Consider the following 27,158-nt stretch of genomic DNA (forward strand, 5'->3'; position numbering starts at 1 on the left):
GCAATATTTATTCAGGTCCAAATTAAGAAAATGTTTCATAAACTGTGTTGGTTCAAGAAAAAAAATCAAGAGTATACAAAAACAACTCACTGTGTGTTGATGACCAGTCTATCCCACTGCCCTTTAATATCATCTTCTGAAGGCTGTTCTGTAATATATAGCCCATCAAATTCCAATTTCCTTGCAACTTCTTTTTCTCGTTTAAATATAACTAGTGGAACCTGAAATAGAAATGAAAATACAATAAAATGTAGTTTTAATTTAACAACACACATAATATTACAGCTTTGGGCATTCTGTTTATACATGACTATAAATCATTCTTACAAATAAGTTGAGGACAGTTTTTGGATCCAAAATTACAGAATATGCTATGACCAGCATGCCCAAGAACAAAGTTATTGCCTTCTATGTGCAAAAGTCCTTTTTTGGACAATACAAAGAGCGGTATTCTGTTGCCCGTGTGTTCTGTTCAAAAACCTCATGCAAACAACAAGTTTCAGGAAGGGATTGCCATGATGCCAAGTGCACTACAAGGCAAATATTCTTCATGTTCACCCACTTTCAGAGAGGAACGTTATTGACTTATATATGGCCAACACCATTTTTGTTCAGTGCTTCTTTATCCCCCACTTCTGTGCTGACTTCCATGTGCACAGTATGCAAGCATTCTTTGATATCCTTCTTGAGAGCTGTTTACTTTGTAAGGTCAAAGAATGTGTACCAATCCAGTCCCTTGACCTCCTCTCCCAGAGGCCAGATCTGGAACTATCATTTTTAAGGCCATACAGAATACCTGTGCTACTGGGGTGGGGGTGGTCTATGAAGTGGATTGTTGAAAAGCTACCCAGCCGGAGGCACACAAAGACAGGCTCTAGGGCCTTTATTTGCACCATCAGCAACTTATTTCCTTCTGCCCAGAGCTGGGTGGGCCAACCTTCACTCATGAGGAATCAACACTGACCAGTGGATGAGTCAACCCAAGTGTCGAGGGTTAAAGTTTTTACTAAAATTCCTCAACCTATAGTTGAGTGTATACGGCTGAGTTGCCTCCTTGTCCTCTTACTTTCAAACAATAGTATCCAATGATGCAGAAGAAGGAGATGACTGTATGTAGAATGGCTAAAATACGGAGTGTAGGTTCCATGTAACCACTGCTTTCTTCAAGAACATAGTGCACAGTAATGATTCGATGTGATGGACTTTCTAGGCTGCTTAGCTTGTTGTTTTCAGCAATATCAACCACAGGGGCATCTTTTTCTTCAACCACTGCAGATGTTGAGACCTGTTGAGGCAGTTTGCAGTAAGTGGAATAAACATTTCGACAAAATGTCATGCTTCTATGCATTACACATACTGTACAGACATTAGGAAGTAGTATTCATAAACTAGCCCATTTCAAAGGTACTTCCTTAAGCCTGCAATGTGAATGTGACAAAACTTTTGCAGCTTGGCAAAGGAATAATTTCCTACCCAGTATTGTATTTTTCTATATTGTTATTTTTTGTTTTGCTGATACATTTTCAGTTCCTGGATGCTCAATATTTTTGCATGACACCAAAAACAGTTGTTATTGAGATGGTTTCTATATATGCATTTTGTTGGCATTAGCCTAGCATATTGTCAAATAATGCAAAGCCTAATTATGACAAAAATGCTTTCCTGCCACTCAGGCTTCCATCATGCCAGATAAGTAACCCATGACATCTGTTTTGGGCATACCTGCATCATTTCTGGACACACACACACAAACACACAACGTTCATGAATTTCTGCAAAACATAACTTGCCAAAATATTTTGGGATGTGTAAATATCAGGAGAATGTGATGCAGAAATATTCATCTTCTGTTACAGTGGGAAAAGAGCTATGAAAATTAGAGTCACTTTTCTTCTCTGTGAGTTGAAACATTTGCATCAATTTACTAATTTCTTTGTCATTCAAAATATAACTTAGGTAGTTCATTTATAACATAAGTGACTATGTGCAATTTTGTATTGAAATGGGCCCAGTTATTTTTTTAAAAAAATAAAAGAACATTATTAAGCATTATTAAAATATTCAAACCATACAACACTCCAATGCTATGTTAATTTACATCTTAGTATCTATAGATGTAGAATTTGGAGGTCTTACCTTGTAGAATAGTAGAATGAAGTTAATGGCAAATGCAACAAACAAAGCCAGCATCCTCATATTGTAGAAATTCCGAGCAAAATAATTCTGGGGGGGAAAAAACCCACAGAAAAGACTAAATATGCTAATTACTTGTGTCTGAAAAAATTAACTTGGCTAATCTACCATTATAAAAAAAATGATGATCATGTTAAAGGTGTAACAGTGTTTTATGTCCTTCTTCTAAATCATTTTTGAATACTGGTTTTAGTTTGAATTATTGATTTGCTGATTTCTATTTTCAGTCATATTTGCATGTTTATAGATCAGAGGAAGCAGAAAATCCTATTTTTATTTTCAATTATGACTAAACATAATTATACTACCTTTCTGCACCTAGGTAATGCAGAATAATATATTTAAGATAAGGCAATAACAAAATAAAAGTAAAACAATAAAAACCACAAACCGGTAATGATATTATTAACATTATTAAAACAGTAACATCCTAAAATTAACTCTTTTGCAATCCCCTTCCTCCAGCATCTCCAATAACATATACTCTGGAAGGATAGGACCTGTCCAGGACAGTATGGGAGATGATATTGAGGGTTTAAGGGCAAGAAAGAAATCCATAAAAATCATTTCCCACTGCTTCCTGCAAGTTGATCATCTCAGGAAATGCTCCTGCTAGTGAGTAAATACTCCTGACCCAATCTACATCATACATGTGATATATTCATTTGCAGATTACACATTCCACTGAAAAGAGAGATATTACAAGAAGCTTCTGTTGATATGCAATTATTTTCTTCCAGAAGGCCGATTCTTGTGTTTCTAGTTCGCCATGCCTATGTTTATGATGCTGCTTCGGCTTCTGTGTTCCTTTCTCTTCTTTTGCTTTATCTTCCTTTTCTCCATCGTCTCCTCTGAAAACCCAAGATTACCCCAAATAATATTGTAAGTAACCCTCTACTAATGAAAAGTTATTATTTCAGTAGGAAACTAAACAAGCTGTTACAGCCACAAGTTTCACGAGAACTTTCCAAAAGGTAGGTTCCTTATTCAGATACTTTTATATGTGAAATTATCACTGGAACAAAAGAAGACATGCAATGTATAGAAAAGAGAATACAGAAACTCCTAATATTCAACAGTGTAACAATGATTTTGCCAGTGAGAAGAAAATAAATCACTACGCGCCCATCTACATGGGCACCTGAATCCAGAGCCAATCTGAAGCATTTGTGACAGTGGTGGAGGTGGACTCCTGATGGTCCAAATGGAATGAGCCCAGGTTGGCCTGGCTACATGGTCACCTTTACCTTTAGATATTGACAAAGGCAGGAGTTCTCTGGACTAACACACAAATGGTAAGTGCCATCTTTTCCTCTCATGCTGTGAAGTGGGATGGTAGTACCAGCCCTTATTTCTAGAAGAAGCAAAGGCCACCAGCACTGATGATTCTCCACCATCAACTTAGCTGGAGTGGCCACATTGTCAAAATGCCCAATCGCTGTCTCCCAAAGCAGCTACTTTATTTTCAGCTTAAGAATAGAAAATGGAATGACAGTGAACAACAACAAAAAAAAGATTTGTAAGGCTGAAAGCTAACCTTAAAATGTGGAATAAGCATTCAAGCATTCTAACTGCAAGTCAGCTGTTACAAACAGTGCTACGCATTTTGAAGAGGTAAGAACAGAAGGTGAAAGAGAGAAATTGGCTGAGAGGGAGGCACATCAAGCAAACCCTTGTTATGACTGCCTTCCATCTGGAAATCTATGTCCTCATTGTGAAAGACCATGCATAGCCAAACCAGGTCTCTACAGGCACTTACAGACCAACCACCACCAAGACTCTACCCTTAGCAGACAACCATACTCGGCCACGAGTGATAGCCCTTGTGAGCAGCTGGACCAGTTCAAATTAAAACTGGTTCAGCTGTTCACACAAAGCTTGAAGTGTGGGTCTAGGTATGTATTCCCTGACATCTGCTAAAATGGGGACAATCAAGTACACCCAGTTTTACATTGCATTGGATGGCACTCCTTGAACATTGTCTGGATGTTCAGGAGAAATTGGCCCAATTCAGCATATGCGGCCTATGTAGATAGACTAAGTGTGTCACAAAGGAAAAGAGTATTACAAAATAAACATTATATTCATTACTACAAAGGTGTAAGGTTGCTTATAATAACAACAGCTAAAGACATCACTGTGTAATATTTTGTACAATATAACAAGTGCAACAAACTTAAGAATACATGTGCAAATATAGGTTCTGGAGCAAACTGCAATCTTTAAACACCCATTTGAAATGAAAATACACCAATTTCATTGACAAATAAGATGATATATTTAATAAGGTGTTAATACATACTCTCCTTTTTCATGTTCAAATTTGGTTTCTTCTCTCTCATGTTTTTCATCTTCATTCACCTTCTGCTCCTTGAATGAATAAAGGCATGTCCAAAAAGGTAGAAAACAGTATCAGAATGTTTTAAAACTCATTATTCTTTTTCTCTATTATTACACTGATTAGAAAAAGAGTGGTTGGTTTCTTTTGTACAGAGTACCATATATATTTGTGTATAAGGCAGTCCCCAAGTTATGAATAAGATAGGTTTTGTAGGTTTGTTCTTAAGTTGAATTTGTATGTAAGTTGGAACAGGTACATTTTAAGTGTAACTTCAGCCAAATATTAGCTTTTGATAGCATAGGGAAGGGTTAACATCCCCATGGTGTTTATTTTGCTGCCTGTGCCCTTGTTCAGAAGATTTCACCTCACTTTCTGTCCCTGTGATAATTGGATTTTTAACAATTTGGCTTGTTGTGGAAAGAAAGATTAGTGGTAAGGCTTCAGCTGAGACACCTTTTCCCCATAATGACATTTTCAGGAGTCAAAAAACAAAGTATGGATCGTTGATGTTGCAATCCCAGGTGACAGCAGGATTGCAGAGAAACAACTGAAAAAGTTGACATGATATGACGTTTAAAGATCAAACTGCAAAGACTCTGGCACAAGCCAGTAAAGGTGGTCCCAGTGGTGATCAGCACACTGGGTGCAGAGCCTAAAGACCTTGGCCTGCACTTAAATACAATCGGCGCTACCAGCTGCAGAAGGCCACCTTACTGGGATCTGCATGCATCATTCGCCTATACAACACACAGTCCTAGACACTTGGGAAGTGTCGGACATATGATCCAATTCAACAGCCAGCAGAGGGTCTGCTGTGGACTCATCTTGTTGTGTTTCTAATAATAATAATAATAATAATAATAATAATAATAATTTTATAACCCATCCTCTCTCCCCAAAGGGACTCAGGGCAGTTTACAAAAATAACAAAATTGGAAAATATTCAATGTCCAACAAATAACAACAATCACGGCAAAACAAAAAATAAAATAAGCACAATATAACTTATAAACAACCGAAACCGAGAATTAAACTAAATAAACATAATAAGTACAAGGAGTCAGATCCATTAAAACACAATACATTATAATATAATATAATATAATATAATATAATATAATATAATATAAGGCATCAAAAGAATGTTGTTTTTAAAAAATTGCTAATTGTTACAGTGCAATACTTGATTGTTACTTGGATAAGTTCATCATGATTTCAGGTTGATTTTTGTCTTAAATTTCTTGACTTATACATGAATATATACAATACTTTTACTATAAATTTTAAATCAATTTTAAACAAAACTAAGAACTTGAAACCTTAAAGGTAGTAAAGTTTTGATGGTTGGTTCAATGGGATGAACAAATACAAAGTACACAGATAGATGATAGAATATAGATAGACAGACAGACAGACAGACAGATAGATAGAGTTTAAACATAATAACATTATAATAGGTACCTGTATTTTCTCTTTCACTTCAGGTAAAGGAAGTGGAGAAGGACTGCTCAACAAATCACTCAGGCCTGCATTTGGATTGTGAGGAATTAGTTTATACTGCCCTCCCTCTCTTTTTAAATCCAAGCCAAATATGTCTGAGAGGAGGTCACTATCTTCTGATAAGGCTTTGAGATCTGTTAGATCTTCTGCAGGCAATGCAACTTCTGTTGGCTTCCTTTCCACTTCATCCCCTTCGCCACGCACTTCATCCTGAGTGGGGTCAGGCATATTGGCTAAAAGTTCAGCCACTTTGATTTTCTTAGCTCCTTCAACCAGGCTTCCTCCAAGGAGCAAACTGCATATAATTTGAAAGAAGCCTCGGAAGACACTTGATATAAAATGCATTAAGCCCATGAAAATGCTCCAGTAAGAAGAAAATAAAGCCATTATCATGTCTTTCATTGTCATTTTTTTCATTTTCTTCATCTGTTTCTTTATGCTTTTCATGCTCAACATTTTCATGAGAGTCATTATGTTATACCTGAGAGCTATCAAAGCAGATTTGATAGTCACAACAGAGAAGAAGCCCATCCTTGGGTCTTGATCCTCAGGCTTCTCATTCTCATTCTCTTCTTTATTCACTGATCTCTCATTCAAATCTGACTCTGAGATCTGAGCAGCCAATTGCATTTCAAAGATGGTATCTTCACAGAAATTAACAAAAAGTTCCATTTTTTCCTTTTCGCCACCTTCATTGACCACATCAAAGATAAACTGTCTCTTCGATTCTTTGACTTGAGGCTTTTCCCACTGTGTCCTACTTGATTCGCTTATTTCAAAGTATACTCTTTCAATGCGCTTTGCACTGCCCATTATTTCTATGCGCCCTAAGAATGGCTGAAAATAGTTCAGAACACTGTCAGCAAGTTCAAGGAAAGTCTGTAATCTAGTATCATGAGGCATGTGCTCTGACAGGTTTGTCAGGAGAACAGCAACATTGAAGCCAATGTCTTTGGCTGGCTCATGAAACCGTTTCACAAATTCCTCATAATCCAGAGTCTCATTCTCATCTGTTTCAGCACAAGAGAGCAGAAATTCCGTTTCAGACTGAGTGTAGTGCTTATGGCTTTCCATTGCTTTCTGGAAATCTCTTTTGGAAATAATACCTTTACCATCGGGATCATATTCTTTAAATGCATCAGAGAAAGTTAAATCCTTCAGTTTCAGGAACATATCAAAAAACTTTAAAATCATTTCAACATTGTTGGAAGATTCCACTAGCATGTCAACCATCTGCTTGCCGATTGTTCCATTCACAACATTGCCTACACAGAGAAATAAATTGATAATTTCAAATATATATCTATCTATATATCTATATATTATTAACTGATTAAGGAAGAAACAGATATAAGATATGCAAGTTATGGCAAGTACTACAGAAGAGCACCACAAAACTTAGACATATATACACAACCTTACAGGAAGTAATCAGACAACTCTCTCTCTCTCTCTCTCTATATATATATATATATATATATATATGGCTGAATTATATGCAGATTTCACTGATAGCAGGGGTAGGAAACCTTATGACCAGAACTGGCCATGCCAACAGGCCAATTGTGATAGTAAGTAAAGCCAGAGAGCCAATGTTTCTCCTCATTTCCCACACCCACGTTCCAAATAGCCAAGTGATACACACAATTTTAATTATACATTGACGCAGGAAACAAACAAATAGGAGTGGAAGAGTTAACTTTTCACTCCTGTGATTCTTGTCAGTTACATCATGCTTCAGCCAGCCTACCAAAAAATTGTGTGGAGAATTGGTAGGGACATGACTGGGATGGAGATGAAAGCATAAAGGGAGAGTCATCCCTTCATTTTCCTTAGAGGAATTGCATTCTTGACTATCCTGCAAAACAATTTCATAGAAGCACAAATATGTAAACACACAAGGAAAGTCATTCCCACACTGCCCTCCTAAGTTTAATCACATTTTACCAGTTCTGCCAAATAGGCAGGAACATAGGTGAAATAGGAAGGAAGTTATGCAGGAACAGTTATGATGTTCTTTTCTCTGAACAAATTGTGTTCTGGTTGTCAAAATCATCTTTGAGGATTAAGTTGTGGAGAGAAATTTGGTGCAAGTGGTTTGGACATGGCAATGCAAACCAAAGGCCTACAAGTGTTGGCCTTCACTGAATGGATTTGGTGGAATTTTTGGCATGAAGCTGTATAAACCCTGCTTTGAGGTTTTTAAGATGGCTGTTTGTTCACAAAAGGAAACCCACAAAAACTAGGATATGCAACCTACCCAAGTCGATATTATGTTCTTGATAATGATTGTGTAAAACTAATGTAACTAAATTTTTAATTGTGCTTTTAGGAAGAGACTTAATGCAACATTATATTGGTAGATGGCACTCTGGTTAAATCAGATGTGATACTAAATGTATTTTCTACCACACACACAAGTTGATGAGTGTTCTTAAGGTTTCAGCTGGCAGGATTTAACTCATTTTCTTTTCGTAGGGCTGACTGTTTGAAAGTTATTTCCCTTCAGAATTTTTCATATTGCCTTTCCGTTTGAAATAATCAAGTCAATAAATGGTTATTATAAATCTACTAGCTGTACCCTGCCACGCGTTGCTGTGGCCTATAGTTAAACTTATCAAAGTTGAGTTAGATATCTGGACTATTATGAAAGAGAGGTACCTACCTATTCCTTCCCCCTTTTCCTCCCCCTTTCTCTCCGTTCTTCCTTCTCTACCTCTTTCTTTCTTTCCTTCTTTCACTACTTGGTTTCATCCTTCTCTCTTTCCTTCATCCCCCCCCCCCCCCCGCCCTTTCTTCCTTTGCCTTTCTTCCCTCTCTGTTTGCTTCCTTCTTTCACTTTTTATTTCCTTTTATTTCACCACCATCATAACAATAACAATAATGCAATACATTGCCTCTGGGACCTGACACCTCTCCCATTCCCCCAGAGTCTAATAGGAATAATAGCATATTAATAATAGAAATAACAACCTTTACCCGCCACGTGTTGCTGTGGCCAACCTTCCCTCTTTCTCTCCTTCTTTCCCTCCTTCCTTCCCTCCCATCTTTCCTTCTCCTCTTCCTTCTCTATCTCTTTCCTTCCTTCCCCCTTTTTCTTTCTCTTCTGGTCTCTTTTCTTCCTTCTCTCTTTCCTTCTTTCCTTCCCTTCCTCTTTCTCTACATCTTCGCCCTTCCTTCACTCCCTCTTTCCTTCCTTCATTCCCTTTTTTCTTTCCTTCTCTCCTTCCTTCCTTCCCCCTTTTTCTTTCCCTCCCTCTGTCTCTCATTTCTTCCATCCCTACCTCTTTCCTTCCTTCCCCCTTTTTCTTTCTCTTCTGCTGTCTTTCTTTTCTTTCCTTCCATCTTTCCTTTTCTTTCCTTTTCTTCTTCCTTCTTTCTCTAACTTTCCCCCTTTTTCTTTACCTCCCTTTCTCTTTCTTCTTTCCTTCCTGTCTTTCCTGGATTTTGACAGGGCGGGAAGGGGCGGGGCGGGGTTTGGAGGTGGTGTGAAGTAAAAGGAGATAAGATTGGGGCAGGGGGGTGATGGAGCGTGGGGTTGTGTGTGTGTGTGCGGCGGCGGGGGGAGTGATGGAGCGTGGGGTTGTGTGTGTGTGTGCGGCGGTGGGGGGAGTGATGGAGCGTGGGGTTGTGTATGTGTGTGCGGCAGCGGGGGGAGTGATGGAGCGTGGGGTTGCGTGTGTGTGTGTGGCGGCAGGGGAGTGATGGAGCGTGGGGTTGCGTGTGTGTGTGCGGCGTGGGGGGGAGTGATGTAGCATGGGGTTGTGTGTGTGTGTGCGGCGGTGGGGGGAGTGATGGAGCGTGGGGTTGCGTGTGTGTGTGCGGCGGTGGGGGGAGTGATGGAGTGTGGGGTTGCGTGTGTGTGCGGCAGCAGGGGGAGTGGGGTTGCGTTGTGTGTGCAGCGGCGGGGGAGTGATGGAGTGTGGGGTTGCGTGTGTGTGTGCAGCGGCGGGGAGTGATGGAGCGTGGGGTTGCGTGTGTGTGTGCGGCAGCGGGGGGAATGACGGAGCATGGGGTTGCGTGTGTGTGTGCAGTGGCGGGGGGAGTGATGGAGCGTGGGGTTGCGTGTGTGTGTGCGGCGGCGGGGGGAGTGATGGAGCGTGGGGTTGCATGTGTGTGCGTGGCGGCGGGGGGAGTGATGGAGCGTGGGGTTGCGTGTGTGTGTGCGGCAGCCAGGGGAATGATGGAGCGTGGGGTTGCGTGTGTGTGTGCGGCGGCGGAGGACTGATGGAGCGTGGGGTTGCATGTGTGTGTGTGGCGGTGGGGGGAGTGATGGAGCGTGGGGTTGTGTGTGTGCATGCGGCAGGGTGTGTGTGTGTGTGGGAAGCGGCGCGGCAGGGCTTGGAGTGGGCATGGCTTCCGCAGAGGGAACGTTGGCCGGAAGGCTGTGTGTGCGCTCAGGGAACTTGCGGCTGGGCGCCAATGCGCATGCTCAGTTGTTTTGCCATATTGTGAGTGTGTTGTTGTGTTGTTTTTCATTTTGAGTAGATATGTTTGTACCTTGTGGGTTGTGTTATTGGCATGGGAATTTTGGTTAAGTTTCGTTGGGTTTTTTTTAGTTATGTTGTTTTGCCGTTTTGTGAGTGTGTTGTGTTGTTTTTCATTTTGAGTAGATATGTTTGTACCTTGTGGGTTGTGTTATGGGCATGGGAATTTTGGTTAAGTTTCGTTGTTTTTTTTTTAGTTTTGTTGTTTTGCCGTTTTGTGAGTGTGTTGTGTTGTTTTTCATTTTGAGTAGATATGTTTGTACCTTGTGGGTTGTGTTATGGGCATGGGAATTTTGGTTAAGTTTCGTTGGGTTTTTTTGAGTTTTGTTGTTTTGCTGTTTTGTGAGTGTGTTGTTGTGTTGTTTTTCATTTTGAGTAGATATGTTTGTACCTTGTGGGTTGTGTTATGGGCATGGGAATTTTGGTTAAGTTTCGTTGGGGTTTTTTGAGTTTTGTTGTTTTGCCGTTTTGTGACTGTGTTGTTGTGTTGTTTTTCATTTTGAGTAGATATGTTTGTACCTTGTGGGTTGTGTTATGGGCATGGGAATTTTGGTTAAGTTTCGTTGGGGGGTTGTGGAGTTTTGCTGTCCCGTTGAACCAACCTAACAGATTTATATATATAGATGTTTAATATTAATTTGAAATTACCTTCTAACATTGATAGCAGCATGACCACCATATCCTTCTGAAGATCCATTAATTCTTTTAGTAATTCAATTTGGCTAGAATCCTGTCAACATAAAATACACTCTTTATCACAATTGTCATCCATATTGGCTATCAAAAGAATATATCTGATTTACATTGGTTTCTATTAACTTTGATGGGTTCCAATGCCTACTATTTTGAAAGCTACCAAAATCCTTGAGAACAAAGAATCTCAATAGAAAGCAGGTGAATATGACACCCAGTCTGTGATTCTTTACATCTAAGCTTATGTAAAAAACGCCACACTGCAAGCCTCAATTGGCACTGCAAGCCTGAAAGCCACTATGGGAGGAAGACAGCAAAATGAAATTGATAAATGTCAGCTCCATTACCACATGCTTATGTGTTTGATAAAAGAGCAGCATGAGTTTAAATAATGTTTACTTAGTGCTAGAATACCTCAAGCAATACAAAAAGTTGAAGAACACAGAGTATTATATCTGAAATACACTAACTGTTAAATCAAAACTTTTAATGGCCTTTTGGAATTATTGTTTTACTGCACAGATGTGAACATTGGATCTTATTGTATTTCTTAAATATTGTTCTTTTGTTGCAAGTTTTAAATATGTTACCTACACTCTAATGGCCCTATTATGTATATTAGGGAACACAGTTGCACAAACTAGAACAATTTGAAATACTACCAAAGAATCCAGAATACTCCTGATCTTACCTGATTCTGAAAGTTGGAAAGGGACAAGTCCTGATTAATACTTGGATGGGCAACTACTGGGGAAAAATCAGGGAGAGCTGCTGCCACACTTTCTGAAAATAGGCTTGGCATCACAATTGATTCAAGTCTTTCCTCATATACAAGTTCCTTAATTTGCTGCTTCTCTAATGACTATTAAATTGACATATTGCAGTTTCTCATTTATAGGTTTAACTATTCAGATATGTTATGTTAATTTATACTGGGCCAACTTTGTTTTGGAATTCTTGCAAGACAATTAATTGAAGAAGTAATGATATACATGTTAAAATAGGACATCCTGCAAAGACAGGTGGACAAATGTCAGCATGCTGGAAGAAGCAAAGATCACCAGCATTGAAGTGATGCTCCTACACCATCAACTCCACTGGACTGGCTATGTTGTCCAAATGCCCGATCACCATCTCCCAAAGCAGTTACTATACTTCCAACTCAAGAATGGGAAACGTAATGTTGATGGACAGGAAAAGAGATTTAAAGATGGGCTTAAAGCTAACATTAAAAACTGTGGCATAGACATCGAGAACTGGGAAGCCCTAGTCCTTGAGCGCTCTAACTTGAGGTCAGTTGTGACCACTAGTCCTGCAGAATTCAAAGAGGCACGAAGGGCAAAAGGGAGAAATGTGCCAAGAGGTAGGCATGTCAAGCCAACCCTGACCGGGACTGCCTTCCACTTGGAAACCGATGTCCTCACTGTGTGAGAACACATGGACAAAGAATAGGGCTCCACAGCCACCTATGGACCCACCACCAAAACACTATACTATGAGAACCATCATCCTCGAGCTACGAGGGATTGCCTAAGTAAAGTAAGTAAAATAGGAGTGATCTCATTTAAACAAAATCATTCTGTACCTGAGAGAGCTTCATCTGCATATGGGCAAATACATGAAGAAACCCAACCACTGCATCCCATAGTCTGCTATGTGCAAGGCTCTGCTGGTTCCCTGTACATGGTCCCTGTAATAAAAAAAACAGGGAAAAGGAGCCATATGATTAATATGTCATAAAATCAGGACAATACAAACATGAATCTAGCATTATTTATATCTATTGGTAATTGACTACTGTGATAGGATGGCTTTTAAAAGCTTACACAAAGAATTGGCTTTTACTGACTGACTATGTTATACACAAAACATTAAAACATTTTAGGATTCTAAACTAACAAAACAGCTAATTACACTATGTAACAAAATTTGGTTTGAAAGTGTTATTTTCTGTTTAATTGTGTGGTACTTACTTTGAAAGTAGTTATTACACTCCAGAAACTTCATTTTTGTGACTGCCACAAACTATGTTGAATTTGCTGAGGCTCTATGAGATATTCATTGAAAAACTATAGCAAAATGTGCTGCAGGGTGTCCAGCAAAAACAAAGTTTTTTGCAGTATAATAAAGTTTTTTCCCCATGTTTTATGACAGAACCAATTAGGAAATGGCGTTTATAACCCAGAAACAAAAATCACGTTACACAGTGATACCTTACCGTGCCAACCAAAGTTGATGTGGATGATTGAGACAGTTTTAAACAGTAGATTTTAATATTGAGATAAATGATTTTAATGTTTAGGCATGTGTATAATCTATTTATGTGCCGACATTGGATGTTTGCCATTTGTATGTTGTGCTCCGCCCTGAGTTCCCCTTCAGGGTTAAAAGGGTGGAATGTAAATGTTTAAAATAAATAAAATAAATAAAAATAAAGAATGTGATTAAAAAAAATCTTATGCCATAAAAACTAGCTGTTTAATTTAAACAGTCTTGAATTGATGTATATTAGTGATAACATAATATAGTAGAATATAAACAATTGTTAAACTGTTATAAAGGTCCTAACCTTATGGTTTACAAGGTGGACCAGCATATAGAGGTGAGCAGAATTAAAGTCTATGTCCTTGTGCCCACCTACATTTGTCCAATGGAGGATTGCTGAAGAGGCATAACTATGGTGTTGCTGCTAGCACCCTCCAGAATTTGCCGAGATATTTGCTTCATATCACTCAATAGTAAAGCTATACCAGCTCACTCATTCTGACTTATGATTTCCTTGCATTGGTCAGAACCTCCAAACATTTGCAATCATTGTATTAGCCTCATGCATGTTCAACCAAGAATGTGAAGGAGAGGGCAAAATAGATCTAAACCTGGAATATGGCCATACAGCCCAAAAAACTTAAAACAATCCAGATCTAAAACTGCTCCTGTTGAGTATATATGAATAGATCTAAACGAGGAAGGCCATTCTGTAAGTGCTGTATTGAATATGTGGAGAAATGTTAACCTGCATCAGAGGTTAATGATGTGGCAGGAGGAAATGACACCATGTCAGATATCCATTCTCATGTTCAAATCAGCCATTATATTTTTCTAAACAGCCCTTTAAGTTTACCTGGATATATTCTGTAAGAGTATTGAAGACCTGCTTTGCAACTTGAATTGCTTTAGAGAAATTACGTTGTCCTTGTTCATCGATAACATCCTTTCCAGAATAATACCAATAGAAATCACTAATTGATTCCTAGACATGGGGGAAACAAACAAACAACAAAGCACATTGTGTAAATTTTCATTTGTTAAATTATAAAAGAAAACTATATTCAAAATTATGGAATAGATTAACATCATTCAGAATTAAAAATTCCCAGAATGCTTGTCAGCAATAGAAGCTCCAAGAAATTCCAAATACATTCAGAGCAAACGGAAACCTTGAGTCAAAATTTTTCCTGCTTTTCCCAACCTGGGACACATGAGAAAAAATGAGGCTCCACAAATGAGGGAAATAGTCTTCTTATGTCTAATTTCTGGGGAAATCAAATAATCTCTCTTAAGATTTTCTTAAGTTTGGAAAAATGGCAAAGGATGACATACGTTTGCTTAGGACAATTAAACAAAATTAAAAATATTAATATAGCCCGAAAAAACCTACAACAACCCAAAATAAACATCTTTATTTTGTAGACTGACTATTTCCTGTTTACAGATAATTAAGACTCAATTAATTCTTAAAGATTTGAGAAAGCTCGAGAAGAATTGGGCCTCTCTTACCTATCACATATAAAAATAATGCAGTGATGGGGAAAATATGACCATATTCCACAACATACCAACTAAAACAAGACTGAGGTGAGTGTAGCTCATGGGTGGCATGTGATTTCTACCACTCTTTTGTGAACCCCTGTGTTCTAGTATGCACGCACACACTTTAAAAAACCAAGGTTTTTTAGGGGAGAGAATCCCAAACTCCTTAGTGGAATTTTCTTTAGATGAAAATGATTTCCATACCCTTGCAGTTGTGCTTGGGAACCAGGAGAGGTCTTTTAAAAAATAATGTGATCATCTAGAAATTGGCTTGTTGGTACTCCCTGTTCATCTCATCTGGGTTTAAGATGAGTTGGACACAATAAAACATGAGAAAATCACCCCAAAGCTCTCTAAGTAACATTGAATGGGCATTGGGTGCCCCCCCCCCCAAGTTCTTTTAAAGTGTATCAGGGAGTGACCCCAAAGGAAGTCCAGTGTACCCTCTGATTTTCTGAATGTGACCCATTGTTGAGCATTAGATTATTTTTATATTAAATAAACAAAGATTTGGCATATTTTTTACAATTGCTCAAATGCATGATTTTTACCTGAACTCTCAATAAATAATCCACAGTTGATATGATAATATTGACAGTTGTATTGTTACCAGTCTGAGTCCGCAAGTAATTTTGAAAATCTTGAGGGAAAAACAGAATGCAACTGCATTAATACTACATTCAAATTTACATTTCTTAAAAATTGCCAGCATTATACAATTTGTGTTCTCTAAAGAACATAACTGCATTTATGTTTATCTGCATTTCCCCTTTTCAAATAACTGAATTTTGCTCCATAATTAAGTATATATGATATACAGGCAGCCCCTGTTAAAAAGCATCCTACTTGCAAACAACTCATAGGTAAGAACAGGGGTGAGACAACAGGAAGTGAGATAAATCTACTCCTAGGAAGGGAAATTTACTCCGGAAAGAGTTATCATGGGAAAAAGGGTGTCTCAACTGAAGCTTATATTCAACTTAAGAAAAAACATATAGAACCTATTTTGTTCATAATTTGGGGACTGCCTTTATATATCTTTAGTTCTTGAAATTTATGTTCAGGGTTTTTTTTTTGGTTTTTTTTTTATACAAGAGGTAGGAGATGGAAGACTTTCACATGGTAGGTATACCCAATTTTCTGATCCAACTAAGTCTGCCTCTTGCCCAGGTCCACTGCTGTTTCAATACATTGTAATATTTTGGTGCTAAATTCATAAATACAGTAATTACTACATAATGTTACCGTGTATTGAACTGCTTTTTCTGTTGATTTGTTGTAAAACATGATGTTTTGGTGCTAAATTTGTAAAATCATAACATAATTTGATGTTTAATAGGCTTTTCCTTAATCCCTCCTTATTATCCAACATTTTTGCTTATCCAACGTTCTGCTGGCCCATTTATGTTGGATAAGTGAGACTACTGTATTTCTAATTTGCACTACTACTGGTCTTCATTGTCTTTTTATTTGTCTTACAATTTAGGGGGGAAAGCCTTTTGCAATGCACTTTTATAACTAGTTACTCCAACACTAAATTAGTTATGTGGCATTCTATTAACAGACCTGAGTTATGCCCTTCGCAGAGTAACTGAAGGAACCGGAAGAGGTCACAAGTAAATTCATCATCCTGCATCACCTTCTCTCCTGTAGGAAAGCCAGGGATCAGCAAACATTATGAAAGGTTGCCAAATAACTCCACTTCATATATACCACTGGTTTATGCTTTTTTAAAAAATGGCTGCATAGATGTAAGACACTCTACAGCATCTGTTCACAATAAAATATATGATATACTCACTTAAATATAGTTATAATCATTCACCGTAAGAGGGGAAAAAAGTAAAATGTAGATGTGTATTACCCACTAAAATGTGGAAGCATAGGCTTGGCAATATTTTTAAAAGTTTCCTCCATTTGAAATATGCATTAGTGAATGTATAATAGCTGGGATTTAACTTTGTTTGTGTTTCATGGCTGTTTAAAAGGAACTTCTGGAATAGCAATGCCAACAAGAAATCCAGGGCCAAGGAATACCAGATGCTGTGGTCTTAATTTTAGCAGAAGACAATGGCAAACCACCTCTGAGTATTCATTATCTAAGAAAAGCCTATGAAATTCAGCAGGTGACTTGAAGGCACAAATATATGCAAATATGTTGGAAATCATTTGTCTCTATGAGTTGTTTGGTGGCTATGTTTTGAACTAGAAGACCTTTCTAGGTATTCAGAGAAAAGTTCCTCACATTAGTCAAGGCATCACAGGACACTCTTAGTGTTTATCCCAGGAACTCTCATAGCTGATAAATTATCCTCAGTTTGTATATGTATCATTGATGTCACGTGAGTTATTGTAGCTAAATAATATACACAATTAGATCCTTTACAAAGAGTGGTGGTCAGTAGAAAAATGATCACCCTGATAAATTAATAACTCACTGACCAACAATACATCCATATTTTGCGTGACTGACTTTCAAGTTTTTAAACCCTCACCTGGGGTTTAAGGTTTTTTTCCTGTCAGGAACAGTTTTTGGGTTTTTTTTAAAGGTATGTGGAGACTCTGTCTAAATCTTGGCCTTCTACTCCCATTATATCTAACCAACTCCCATTATTTCTAGTCAACATGAAGGCAGATAGGATTTTTTAGCTCCGCAACATATTGATAGCTAATCTATACATACTTATATATGGTAGGTTTGCCTACTACATAAAAGAAAAGAGGCAGTCTAAGCCAGAAGCCTTTAAAACCAATTTTGCATATTCTGCATTGGATATTTGGAAGAATGGTTACACACCAAAACAATTAAAGGAATCAACAGCTGTATGTTAATTAGAGCTAGAATATTGCCAGTATCCATGCTGCATTTGAATGGAACTTTTATGTATATATATATGGTTTCATGGAAAATTTGAGTCTGAGATGCAACTGAACCCAAGAAATGTCTGACAGAAAGAAAAAATGGTGTATGTTATACTCTCTTGAAAGTGCTTAAATGATAGTTGGTTATCTCTCCATATTATTGATACAATGTTTCTTGTTATTAATAATTGTAAATATGTAGATTGAAATATATACAAGCTAACAGATTTCCTATCTCATAAGATGAGAAAAGATGTATTAGTGATGAAATTGCATTCTTACATTTTTAAAAATCTAGTATCTAAAACTGTATTGGTCTTTATCATATCCTTATTGTTGACAACACTTCTGTGGTAAACATACACTTCATATATCGCAAGCCAACCACCCTAGCTGTTAAACAGCACCTGGTAGAATACTGTACACATCAGTTTCTCTCAGAAAAATGAAACAGAATGCTTTTTTGGTTGGCTATCAAGTCATTATGGGCAATGCCCAATGACGGACTTCCATTTTGCAAATCAGCAGATTCTAGCAAAATAAGTCACATAGAGATGCTCATTTCAGGATCCTAGGTCTAGAAGGCTAGGAAGTCCTCCAGAGCTTGTGTTCATGGATCAGTGAACAATGTATGCAGAGAGAAAGAAAAGCATACACTTCTTGGAAAGTCTTTGGAAAAGCACTAGTTGTGTTTTTCTGAATGGCAGTGGGTTAAAATAAATGGTCATTGCTGTCCTCCCAGTTTTATTATTGTGTCCCTTTAAAATGTTCCATGGCAATCTCCAGAGTGGCACTGAATTTGGACCTATATATAAAGTCATCATTAACTCAATCATGATATCAAGAGTTGTGTGGGAATTATAATTTAACAGTGACTGCGGCCATATATTATTGTGCCACCACTTAAATCAGAACTTATGACAAAATGTGTTGTAACGCTAGGTTTTCTTCTGAATTATATAACATTTTTTCTAACTCATTCTGATTTCAGTCCTTCTGCAAGTAAAAGCTGCAAGACAAAGGGATTTTTGTCCATACCTTATCCCCAACTTGCAAATAGCAACCAAGGTGCATGAGAGAAGTCATCAAAGTTTCCAGTTAACAACCCATGGTCAATAGTTTGCATAGCTCTAACTTGCAGGAGGTGCAAAATAGGACCAATCCTTTTTTGTTACGTGTAGACTCAGCCAATGATGAAATACATTTTTTCACATCTGCTTACTTACACTACAGTGCTATCTGGGAAGCAAATTCATATCTAATAAGTGGAATTTACTTATTTTAAAAATCATTGATCAAATTAATGATGCTAAATATATTACTATTACAGGTTTTTAAAAATTCCATTTTCTCATTGCATAACAACATTTAAAAGATTTCCTTCAGTATCTTTTATGAGAAAAACTAAACAATACCAAATGTTATATCAAGAGCAGCAAGACATCAGAAAGATAATAAAAACAACATGTCTTAAGCATGGTTGTCTTTTAACCATAGAAAAAGACTAAAGGGAGAGAGAAAATGCACTTTCAAGCTTATAATGACTATGGGAATATCTGTATAGATTGTAAGAGTATGGAAATTAACACAAGGTAACACAAAGTGAAGTATATGCCTTTGGTTTTGAACCTCATCCCCCAGTAATAATGACAGTAAGTAAAACATAACAAAGGAAATGCAACATTGATTACATCACGAAGACAGATTAGGTACAGATCTGGTAAAGAATCAACAATATTTTACCAGTGGGGGGTCCAGTATTTTAAAAAATCAACCATTACATGAATCATAGTGGTAAAGGATCAGGACAAATATTGTGGGGAGGAAGGAGAGTATAAAGGAAAAAAACTGGCAATGAAGTTTTAGCCATATTGCTTCTCTGTATTATATTGTGTCCAGTAATATTTCTGCATTGCATCCTATTACAACAGTAAGATTTCTGAAAATTCTCTAAAAGTGTTGTCTACAGCAAAATAACATAATTTTACATAATCAAAATATACACTTTTCAGTAAATGAATAGTGTATTTTTTTATCTTACTGCATTACATAATACATTCACAATTTCCTTCTGCTTAGTTATTTGAAAAACAATATATGTTCTGGGTCTTTAGAACGTTAGTAGTTTGTTATAGTGTTCAGCCAGGCAATAATAATGGAATCATTTGTTAACTATCATCCATATTTAAATTCTGGCTGTGTAAGAGGAATTGCTTCCATTCCATTTTGATCCCTAATTATTAGAAATACAGTATACATTGCTGCTCTATTTTGAAAGCTGATGATCGGTAACACCCAATGACAACCAAGGATGTCTGTTTCAGTGGCTCTCTGTATTCACTTCATATGCATTCCTAGGGACCTTATCACGTTGGGATACACTCTGTATTTGAACACAGTTCTGAACAGATCCTATCACATGACATTTGCCCCATTCTGTCAATAATCCATTGGAATCCATCTGCTAACAATGCCAAAATGCCAGAATTTTATACGGGATTCTAATAATCTTTTTTATTTACTATGATTTTATACATTGATGAGGTGCTGTTTTTATGTGTGAGCTGAAAATTTATACATTGTGTAAGCTAAAATCTCGTGAGAATATTTCAAGACTTCCAGGTTACACCACTGCGCAATATTACAGATTTTGAAAAAAGTGATGTAGGGAGGCATTTGAATGGACTGAGAGAAATCAGTCTTCAGTGACGAGTCAAAGCACAGTATTTTCAAATAGTAAGAATCATCATAGTTGAGCGTGATGGATAGAAAATGCATCCTGTCTGCATACAGTGCGCATTCAATCCTAAAAGAATACGGGGTGCGTACTGATATACATGGAGTCTATCCCAATGTGATAAGGTACTAGTTTTCCCCACAGTAAAATAAGGAAGCTCACTCAAACATAAATTCCATCTGCATTACGGCAAAATAGTTGAAAGTCTTCTCCTTTCTTAATATAAGTATTTTCTATGCACGAATTGAATAATTATGAGTGTATCATTCATAAATACTGCCTTTTTAACTTTTGTTGGCAAATCATTTACATATGAAAGTACATTTATAAAAACAAATAATCATAGAAAGGGTGATTGTAGTGATGTAATTATCTGTCAACACTGATTTAAATAAAACAATACTTGGAATTTAATTTTTTTTCTTTTTAATACTATATTTTTAGTTTAGTCTTGTCTATTATAATCTGTTTCTACTAAATGACATAACCTTTAATGTGATTCAGTGTTGCACATTAGAATCAGCAACATTATCAGCTTTGTAAACATGCATTAATTTTGCTTGCTTTTACAATATAAAGGTGCTTTCCATCTTTAAACATTCCCTCTATTTCATCCTCAAACCCCATCTGGATCCTCCACTGATTTCCTATGATTGCACAAACCAATGCAGCCATAAAGCCACATTAAATACACAACATAAATGCTACAGGAAGACTACAGCACATGGCGAATTTTAATATCATACGCACACGTTTTATTTACATCCAACCATCACAAGTACTTGGCCCACTAAGAAAATAAAAATCACCAAATGAAGCCAAAAAAGAAAAAGAAAAACCAAAAAAGCTTGCTGCTCTTACATCTAGTGTGCCAGTTACTGTGCAAATCCTGAGAAAGGGAGGAAAAAACAAAGATGTGGGGAAAGTTGGCATACAAATGGAATCTTTGGAGAATACAACAATAATAATAATGAAAATAAAAAAGTGCCCACTCTTTAAAATTCTGAGAACAAAAACAAACTACATGGTGTTCAGGAGCTGTACAGTGCTGACACAAAGCTAACAACAGGAAAAAGAAAGGCAATTTGTGTATAATAATTACCACGCTCATGAGTGATGACTGAGGAAGGGAAACACAGGACATTTATTTCAAAGAAAAGAAAATGGGGAAAAAGAACAAAAGTGAGAATTTGTTTCAGCAGATTTAAAATATATGTAGCATTGCTTTTCGCAATTATTTTTTTCTATGAATGCCAAATTTCAAAATCATGAAAAAAAAAACCTGAAAAAGCTTCTGATGAAGAAGCATAAAAATATCCCAACATCAGATAAGTCATTCATGCCACTTGTTTATACGTACATGCATCTTCCATCGAAATAACATATGTAGAGTTTTAAAAGAAAAAAAATGAACTTCTTGAAATGAAAATCAAGTGTTATTATGAATAATTACGGAGAATATCTATAAAAATAAATTATGTCCCCAATATCTATGCATTCTGGAGAATAATTTTCATTGATTCTATGACCTGAACACCAAAATTTACTCATCTGAGCTGATCTTAAGGAATTACTCTAATGAGTAAAGATAAATTTGAATGCCACATCAAGAAATGCAGCATATTTGATGAAAAACATAATTTCACAGAAGAGGTAAAGGTTTTCAGTCAAGTTAATGTGTCTTCAGCTTGATGAAAAACTTGAATAATCAAAGATATATCAGGCAAAATGATTGCAGACAAACTACACATTAACACATGCAATATCAAACATGGGGAATTCCAAAATACAACAATAAAAAACAGCCATGTGTCCCCTCTTATTTTTCAAGAATCAAGACATGAAAAGGATTACTTGGAGCAGATTATGGAAAAAATACCAGTATGAAAACAGAGAAAGAATGAGAGCTTAGCAGAATAAATAATCATAGAGAAAATATTCCAGTGATAATCGGAAGAAACAATTACCAACCAAACAAAAAGGCAGCAAATGAAAAACAATATTGAATTGATGAGAGATAGAAGAGGTAACCTGGTTCAAAATCAAAAGTTCAGACGTTTATATTTTAAATGAAAGCATCTTTTTAAAAACGTAAAACACTTTCAGCAAAAAAAAAAATCCTAAAGATATTGTCCTTCTGTGTTATTTCATTTTTTGTGTATAGATTTTTTAATAATTGAAAGATTACTTCAGAAAATTGTTTTTTCTTTGTTTGTTTCAAGATAATTAAATGGCCATGTGTTCAAGATTAATTATTTTCCAATCCAGGATGGGTATTAACAAATTACTGTCGCCCTTCAATGAATATGTTTGAATATAACTATTTTTAAAAAATGCATATACAGCAGAATACCACAAGTCTTATCCATTATGAAGATAATACCTGATCCTTCTTCTGTAACCATGCCAAGGCCTTCTGCTTTGTTCTGCCGTTCAAAAGCGTTTAGGTCAAGTACACTAAAATTAAAAATAGCAAGTCACAGTTATGCTTTTATGGTCAGTATTCTCTTATCTTACATAGAATTGAATAGAATAGAATAGATTAATGTTATTGTCATTGTACATTGTACAACGAAATTAAATGCTTTTCCCAGCACACATCACAAAAGCAACAAACCCATCCCTCCACACTCCAACCACCACCACACAGCCCCCAATGCAACATCAATGAGAAACCATGGAGTTCAGCATCATTCCAGCGCTATGATAAAAGCTATCTCAGTGCACTTCCAGACAGTGCCAAAACACAGGATTAAAAAGAAGGGCAAAAAAGAGGGGCAAAAAAAAAAAACCCAGGACCTCAGAGCAGGTTCCCACACAGACCTACTGGTCATGGGTTTTCTTCCCCACCATCCTTACAGCCTTTCTGCATCTTGGGATAAAATGGAAGGCAGACATATACACGGTTATGTGCTAATATAACAATATATGGTTATGCGCAAATAAATACAAGCATATTTGGATGTGCACATATATGGATCAGTGCAAACAGAGAGAATTAAATAAATATTTTGGAGCATATATGTTGTTCGTTAAGTTGTTACTGCTCTAGAGGAAACTGGCGGCGGTTTTCCAAGGCATTTTAAGGGGGCTTCCTTGGGATGGAAGAGGGATGGACCTGGAGGTATCCTTCTCTGACTTTCTCTAAAAAAAGCCCTCCCTTCTCTCTTGATTTGATGGCAGAAAGGGGAACTGGTGCCTGGCTGACACTCAAAGCATTAGAAGCTTAGAATGTCTTTTCCCTTCTTTGCTGCCACTTCAATCTCCTCTCCACCTCCAAATCAAGAGAAAAGGGAGGACTTTTTTAAGGAAGCCAGGCCAGGAAACCTCCAGATTGATCTCTCTTCCTTCCCTGGGAAGCCCCTGGAAAACTGCCTCCTGCAGGGAGAGAGCTGCACACCCAAGACTCCTGTCTCCTCTAGAGTAGTAATAGCTTTAAGGAACCACACTTATGATCCGAAAATGATTTGTACAGCCCTATAATATTTATTAAAGCTCTGTTTACAGTATTACAGCTTTTTTTCAAACATTTTAATTGGTTTCTTAGAATACATCAATACATCAATACCTTCAATAATCTTATATTCCATCCTCAATTCATTACATCAACCAAAGTGTATATATATATATATCTTGTATATTTTCCCCCCATCTTTTACAGTGTTAAATAATGAGTTTCAGAGAGTTCAAATAGCTCTCCATTCATGTTTCCTTTCCTTTGAAATCCCAATCAACTGATCAGTTTTTTCCCTTTTAAAATGAGAAAGGTGTTCAGAAACATCAGCTAAAGAGCTGCGGCCAGATGGTTAACCAGGGCTTATAGTTTGTGTCTTTTATTTTTGCTTTAAACTTGCTATCTAGTATAGTTCAGAATACCTATCTAGGAAATCTCATGAGAATATAGAAACAATTTCATACTCATGTTATATTTTCATGCTTACAAGCATAGAAAAATCAAGCTCACTATTGGAATGATGCTGATATGCTAATACATGTACTTAAATAATATAATATTTGTTATCCTACCTACAAGACTGCATAAGACCAGCAAGGCTCTGAAAGAATCCTACATCCTTTTTGTCTTTGAGGTAGTCAAGCATTTTCTAAAGGAAAAATAAACAAAATCTGAAAATTTGTATAGAAATGTGATTTACTTTTATTTATTCATTTTAGACATTTAAATTGAATTGTAGTCCCAAGGGCTGCAACAGTAGATAGCAAATACTAAAAATAATAAAGAGATATAGAAAAAAAACAACAGCGAACAAAGAAGCTTAACGCAGAAAGATTTAAATATGTAAGATGCATGAGTGAACATGGGGAGGAAACGACTGGCATTCAAAATCAGAATTTGATAAATTGGGTTTTTTAATTATTATTTTAATTCACAAAAGTCCCTAGCCAGCATAGCTCCCCTGGGGTTGTAGCCCCCACAAAAAGTAACTTTTCTAAGTTCTTCCCAAAAGAGCTCAAAAAGTAGGATCATGTTTTATACTCAGCTCACCACAACTAAAAATACACCTTTTCTCCTTCTCTGTAAAGACCTGAGAACCTGAAGGTCCTTTCAAAGTTCACTCAGGCTCATAAGATATCTGTCAATTATTAAATAATCTACAGAGGAGCACTTAAAATGTTCAAGTGCTTAACTAATCAAAGGAGTTGGCATTTTCTATATATTCTCCTTTTTTTAAATGTCCCGGAGATCCCAAATATGTGGCAAAATCTTTTCCCACCCCCACCCAATTTCCTCAACTGTCCTAGAGGGTGTTTGGGGTAGCCAGGGATCAAAAGATTAAGGAAACAGCATATACCCAACAAACTACCATTTCCTCACTCCAATTTCACCATTTCAAAAGATACAGGATTGTATGTGAAATAGATTTAAGATCCAAGCAATATTACCTGTTGAACAGTAGAATTTCCACCATTCAATATGGCAATCCCAAGTTTTAGTGTAGCTGCAACCATTGGTCCCATCTCACCTGAAAAGCAAATATATATATATAGTCATTTTATATATATATATATATATATATATATATATATATATATATATATATATATGGAAGCATGTTAACCCACACACAACTGCTGCACAAGGAGAAAAGTTATAGAATTATTCATTCTTGCTTTAAAAAATAAAATGAATGAAGATTTACATTCCTATGTAATCCTCACGTCACACTAACATTTGCACTTTTCTTTGCTTATGAAAAACAGCTCTGTGGAAATCTGAGCTATCTCAGGATTGCTGGAGGTAAATATGTATCTTTTTACATAAAATGCCTATAAAATAGTGGCCTGACTAAAGCTGTCATTTGTGATTTAAGGAAAACCTTTGCTGGCACATATGAAAAATGCAAAAGAATGCACATTTAACATTATTTACCTTTACTAGCACTAATTGTCTGAAGAACCATCTCGGCAGCTCCCCGATCATGCAATCTTGCTTGCTGGTACAAAAGTTTTTGTTTTTCCATTTCTTTTTCCTGGAGACAAATCCCAATAATTTAAGTAAAAGCCATTTATAAATATCTGTTATTTTGTATTTTTTCCATATGTATGGGCTCTCTTGCAACTTAAGTTATATAAAAAAAATACAGAATAATATACTATTGCTTAGTTGTTATCCAGATCTCCAGCTAGACATTCCTAACTCCATTTTGAGACAGTTTTATTGCCAGACGATTTTCTGTATGGAATTGTTTTGGAAAAATAAAATAGCACAGAATTTAAACTGCTTGATTTCAAAGTCTCTGTGCTTAATCTTCCAGTTTTGTGCAATTATTTTCACATAGAATTAAACACATTATATAGTGTGGGAATCACTTAATGACTATCTCAGAGCTCCTAAACTGGGAGCTGGAATTTTACATTATTGTACACAGTATTATATATTCAAAAACTATTTAATAACATGCAACATTAAGGGAAATAAGTTTATTAAATACATACTTATGATACACTAGGTTATTTTAATCTTATTGTTCACCAAATTAATTGTAATTAGAGTGGGAAATAAAGGAATTTTGTTGAGAGACAGGCTTGTCACAAGTTTGTAAAAATTATGTAATCTTAAAGTATTGTTGTTTTATTACAATATCTTATACAACTATATTTTAACTTTTTAGTACTAATTTATAATTCATGCACATAGTTTTGACTCATAGCTCATATCAGGAGAAATATGGGATATAAATAAAATATTCTGATTATATTTCATTACAAGTGAATACTAAACTGTAGCTTTGTATTTTTCAAGCTACAGCTGAAGACGACCTGGAAATGACCGTGATCCCAAATACGAAGAAATTATATCTTGCCCTAGTTGTGTTTTAGCTTCAACACAATAAACAACAAACTCAGAAAACTAAGAATGTATAGTAAAAGTCTAGGAGTTGCACAGAGTTCCATTACAAAAAAGATCCATCCAATGATCCAGGTCACTGGAGCACAACACTGTAATACAACATTCAAAAATACAGTGACCAAATTAGGTATGACCTAAAAGCAGTTGCAACAGAGGTAGCCAGAT

General features: G+C 36.5%; 1 protein-coding gene across 9 annotated transcripts in view; it reads right to left on the reverse strand.

Annotated features, from left to right (window-relative positions):
* Positions 1-27,158, reverse strand: part of RYR2 (ryanodine receptor 2) — a 361,257-nt gene that overhangs the window by 18,479 nt on the left and 315,620 nt on the right. For 5 of the 9 annotated variants that reach the window (XM_067464901.1, XM_067464890.1, XM_067464882.1 and 2 more), the window contains 15 exons: positions 26,013-26,112; positions 25,526-25,605; positions 24,650-24,726; positions 23,007-23,080; positions 16,591-16,671; positions 15,576-15,664; positions 14,336-14,464; positions 12,800-12,904; positions 11,170-11,251; positions 5,996-7,299; positions 4,496-4,563; positions 2,897-3,044; positions 2,137-2,223; positions 1,067-1,285; positions 91-221 (listed from right to left, as the gene is read on the reverse strand). In XM_067464901.1, the coding sequence (XP_067321002.1) occupies positions 91-221; positions 1,067-1,285; positions 2,137-2,223; positions 2,897-3,044; positions 4,496-4,563; positions 5,996-7,299; positions 11,170-11,251; positions 12,800-12,904; positions 14,336-14,464; positions 15,576-15,664; positions 16,591-16,671; positions 23,007-23,080; positions 24,650-24,726; positions 25,526-25,605; positions 26,013-26,112 (2,774 nt within the window). Of the gene's footprint in view, positions 1-90; positions 222-1,066; positions 1,286-2,136; positions 2,224-2,896; positions 3,045-4,495; positions 4,564-5,995; positions 7,300-11,169; positions 11,252-12,799; positions 12,905-14,335; positions 14,465-15,575; positions 15,665-16,590; positions 16,672-21,725; positions 21,744-23,006; positions 23,081-24,649; positions 24,727-25,525; positions 25,606-26,012; positions 26,113-27,158 lie in introns of all 9 variants that reach the window. The other 4 variants (XM_067464907.1, XM_067464876.1, XM_067464864.1 and 1 more) reach the window with 1 other exon arrangement.

Source organism: Anolis sagrei, chromosome 1, assembly GCF_037176765.1.
Source record: "Anolis sagrei isolate rAnoSag1 chromosome 1, rAnoSag1.mat, whole genome shotgun sequence".
In the NCBI taxonomy this organism is placed as follows: domain Eukaryota; kingdom Metazoa; phylum Chordata; class Lepidosauria; order Squamata; family Dactyloidae; genus Anolis; species Anolis sagrei.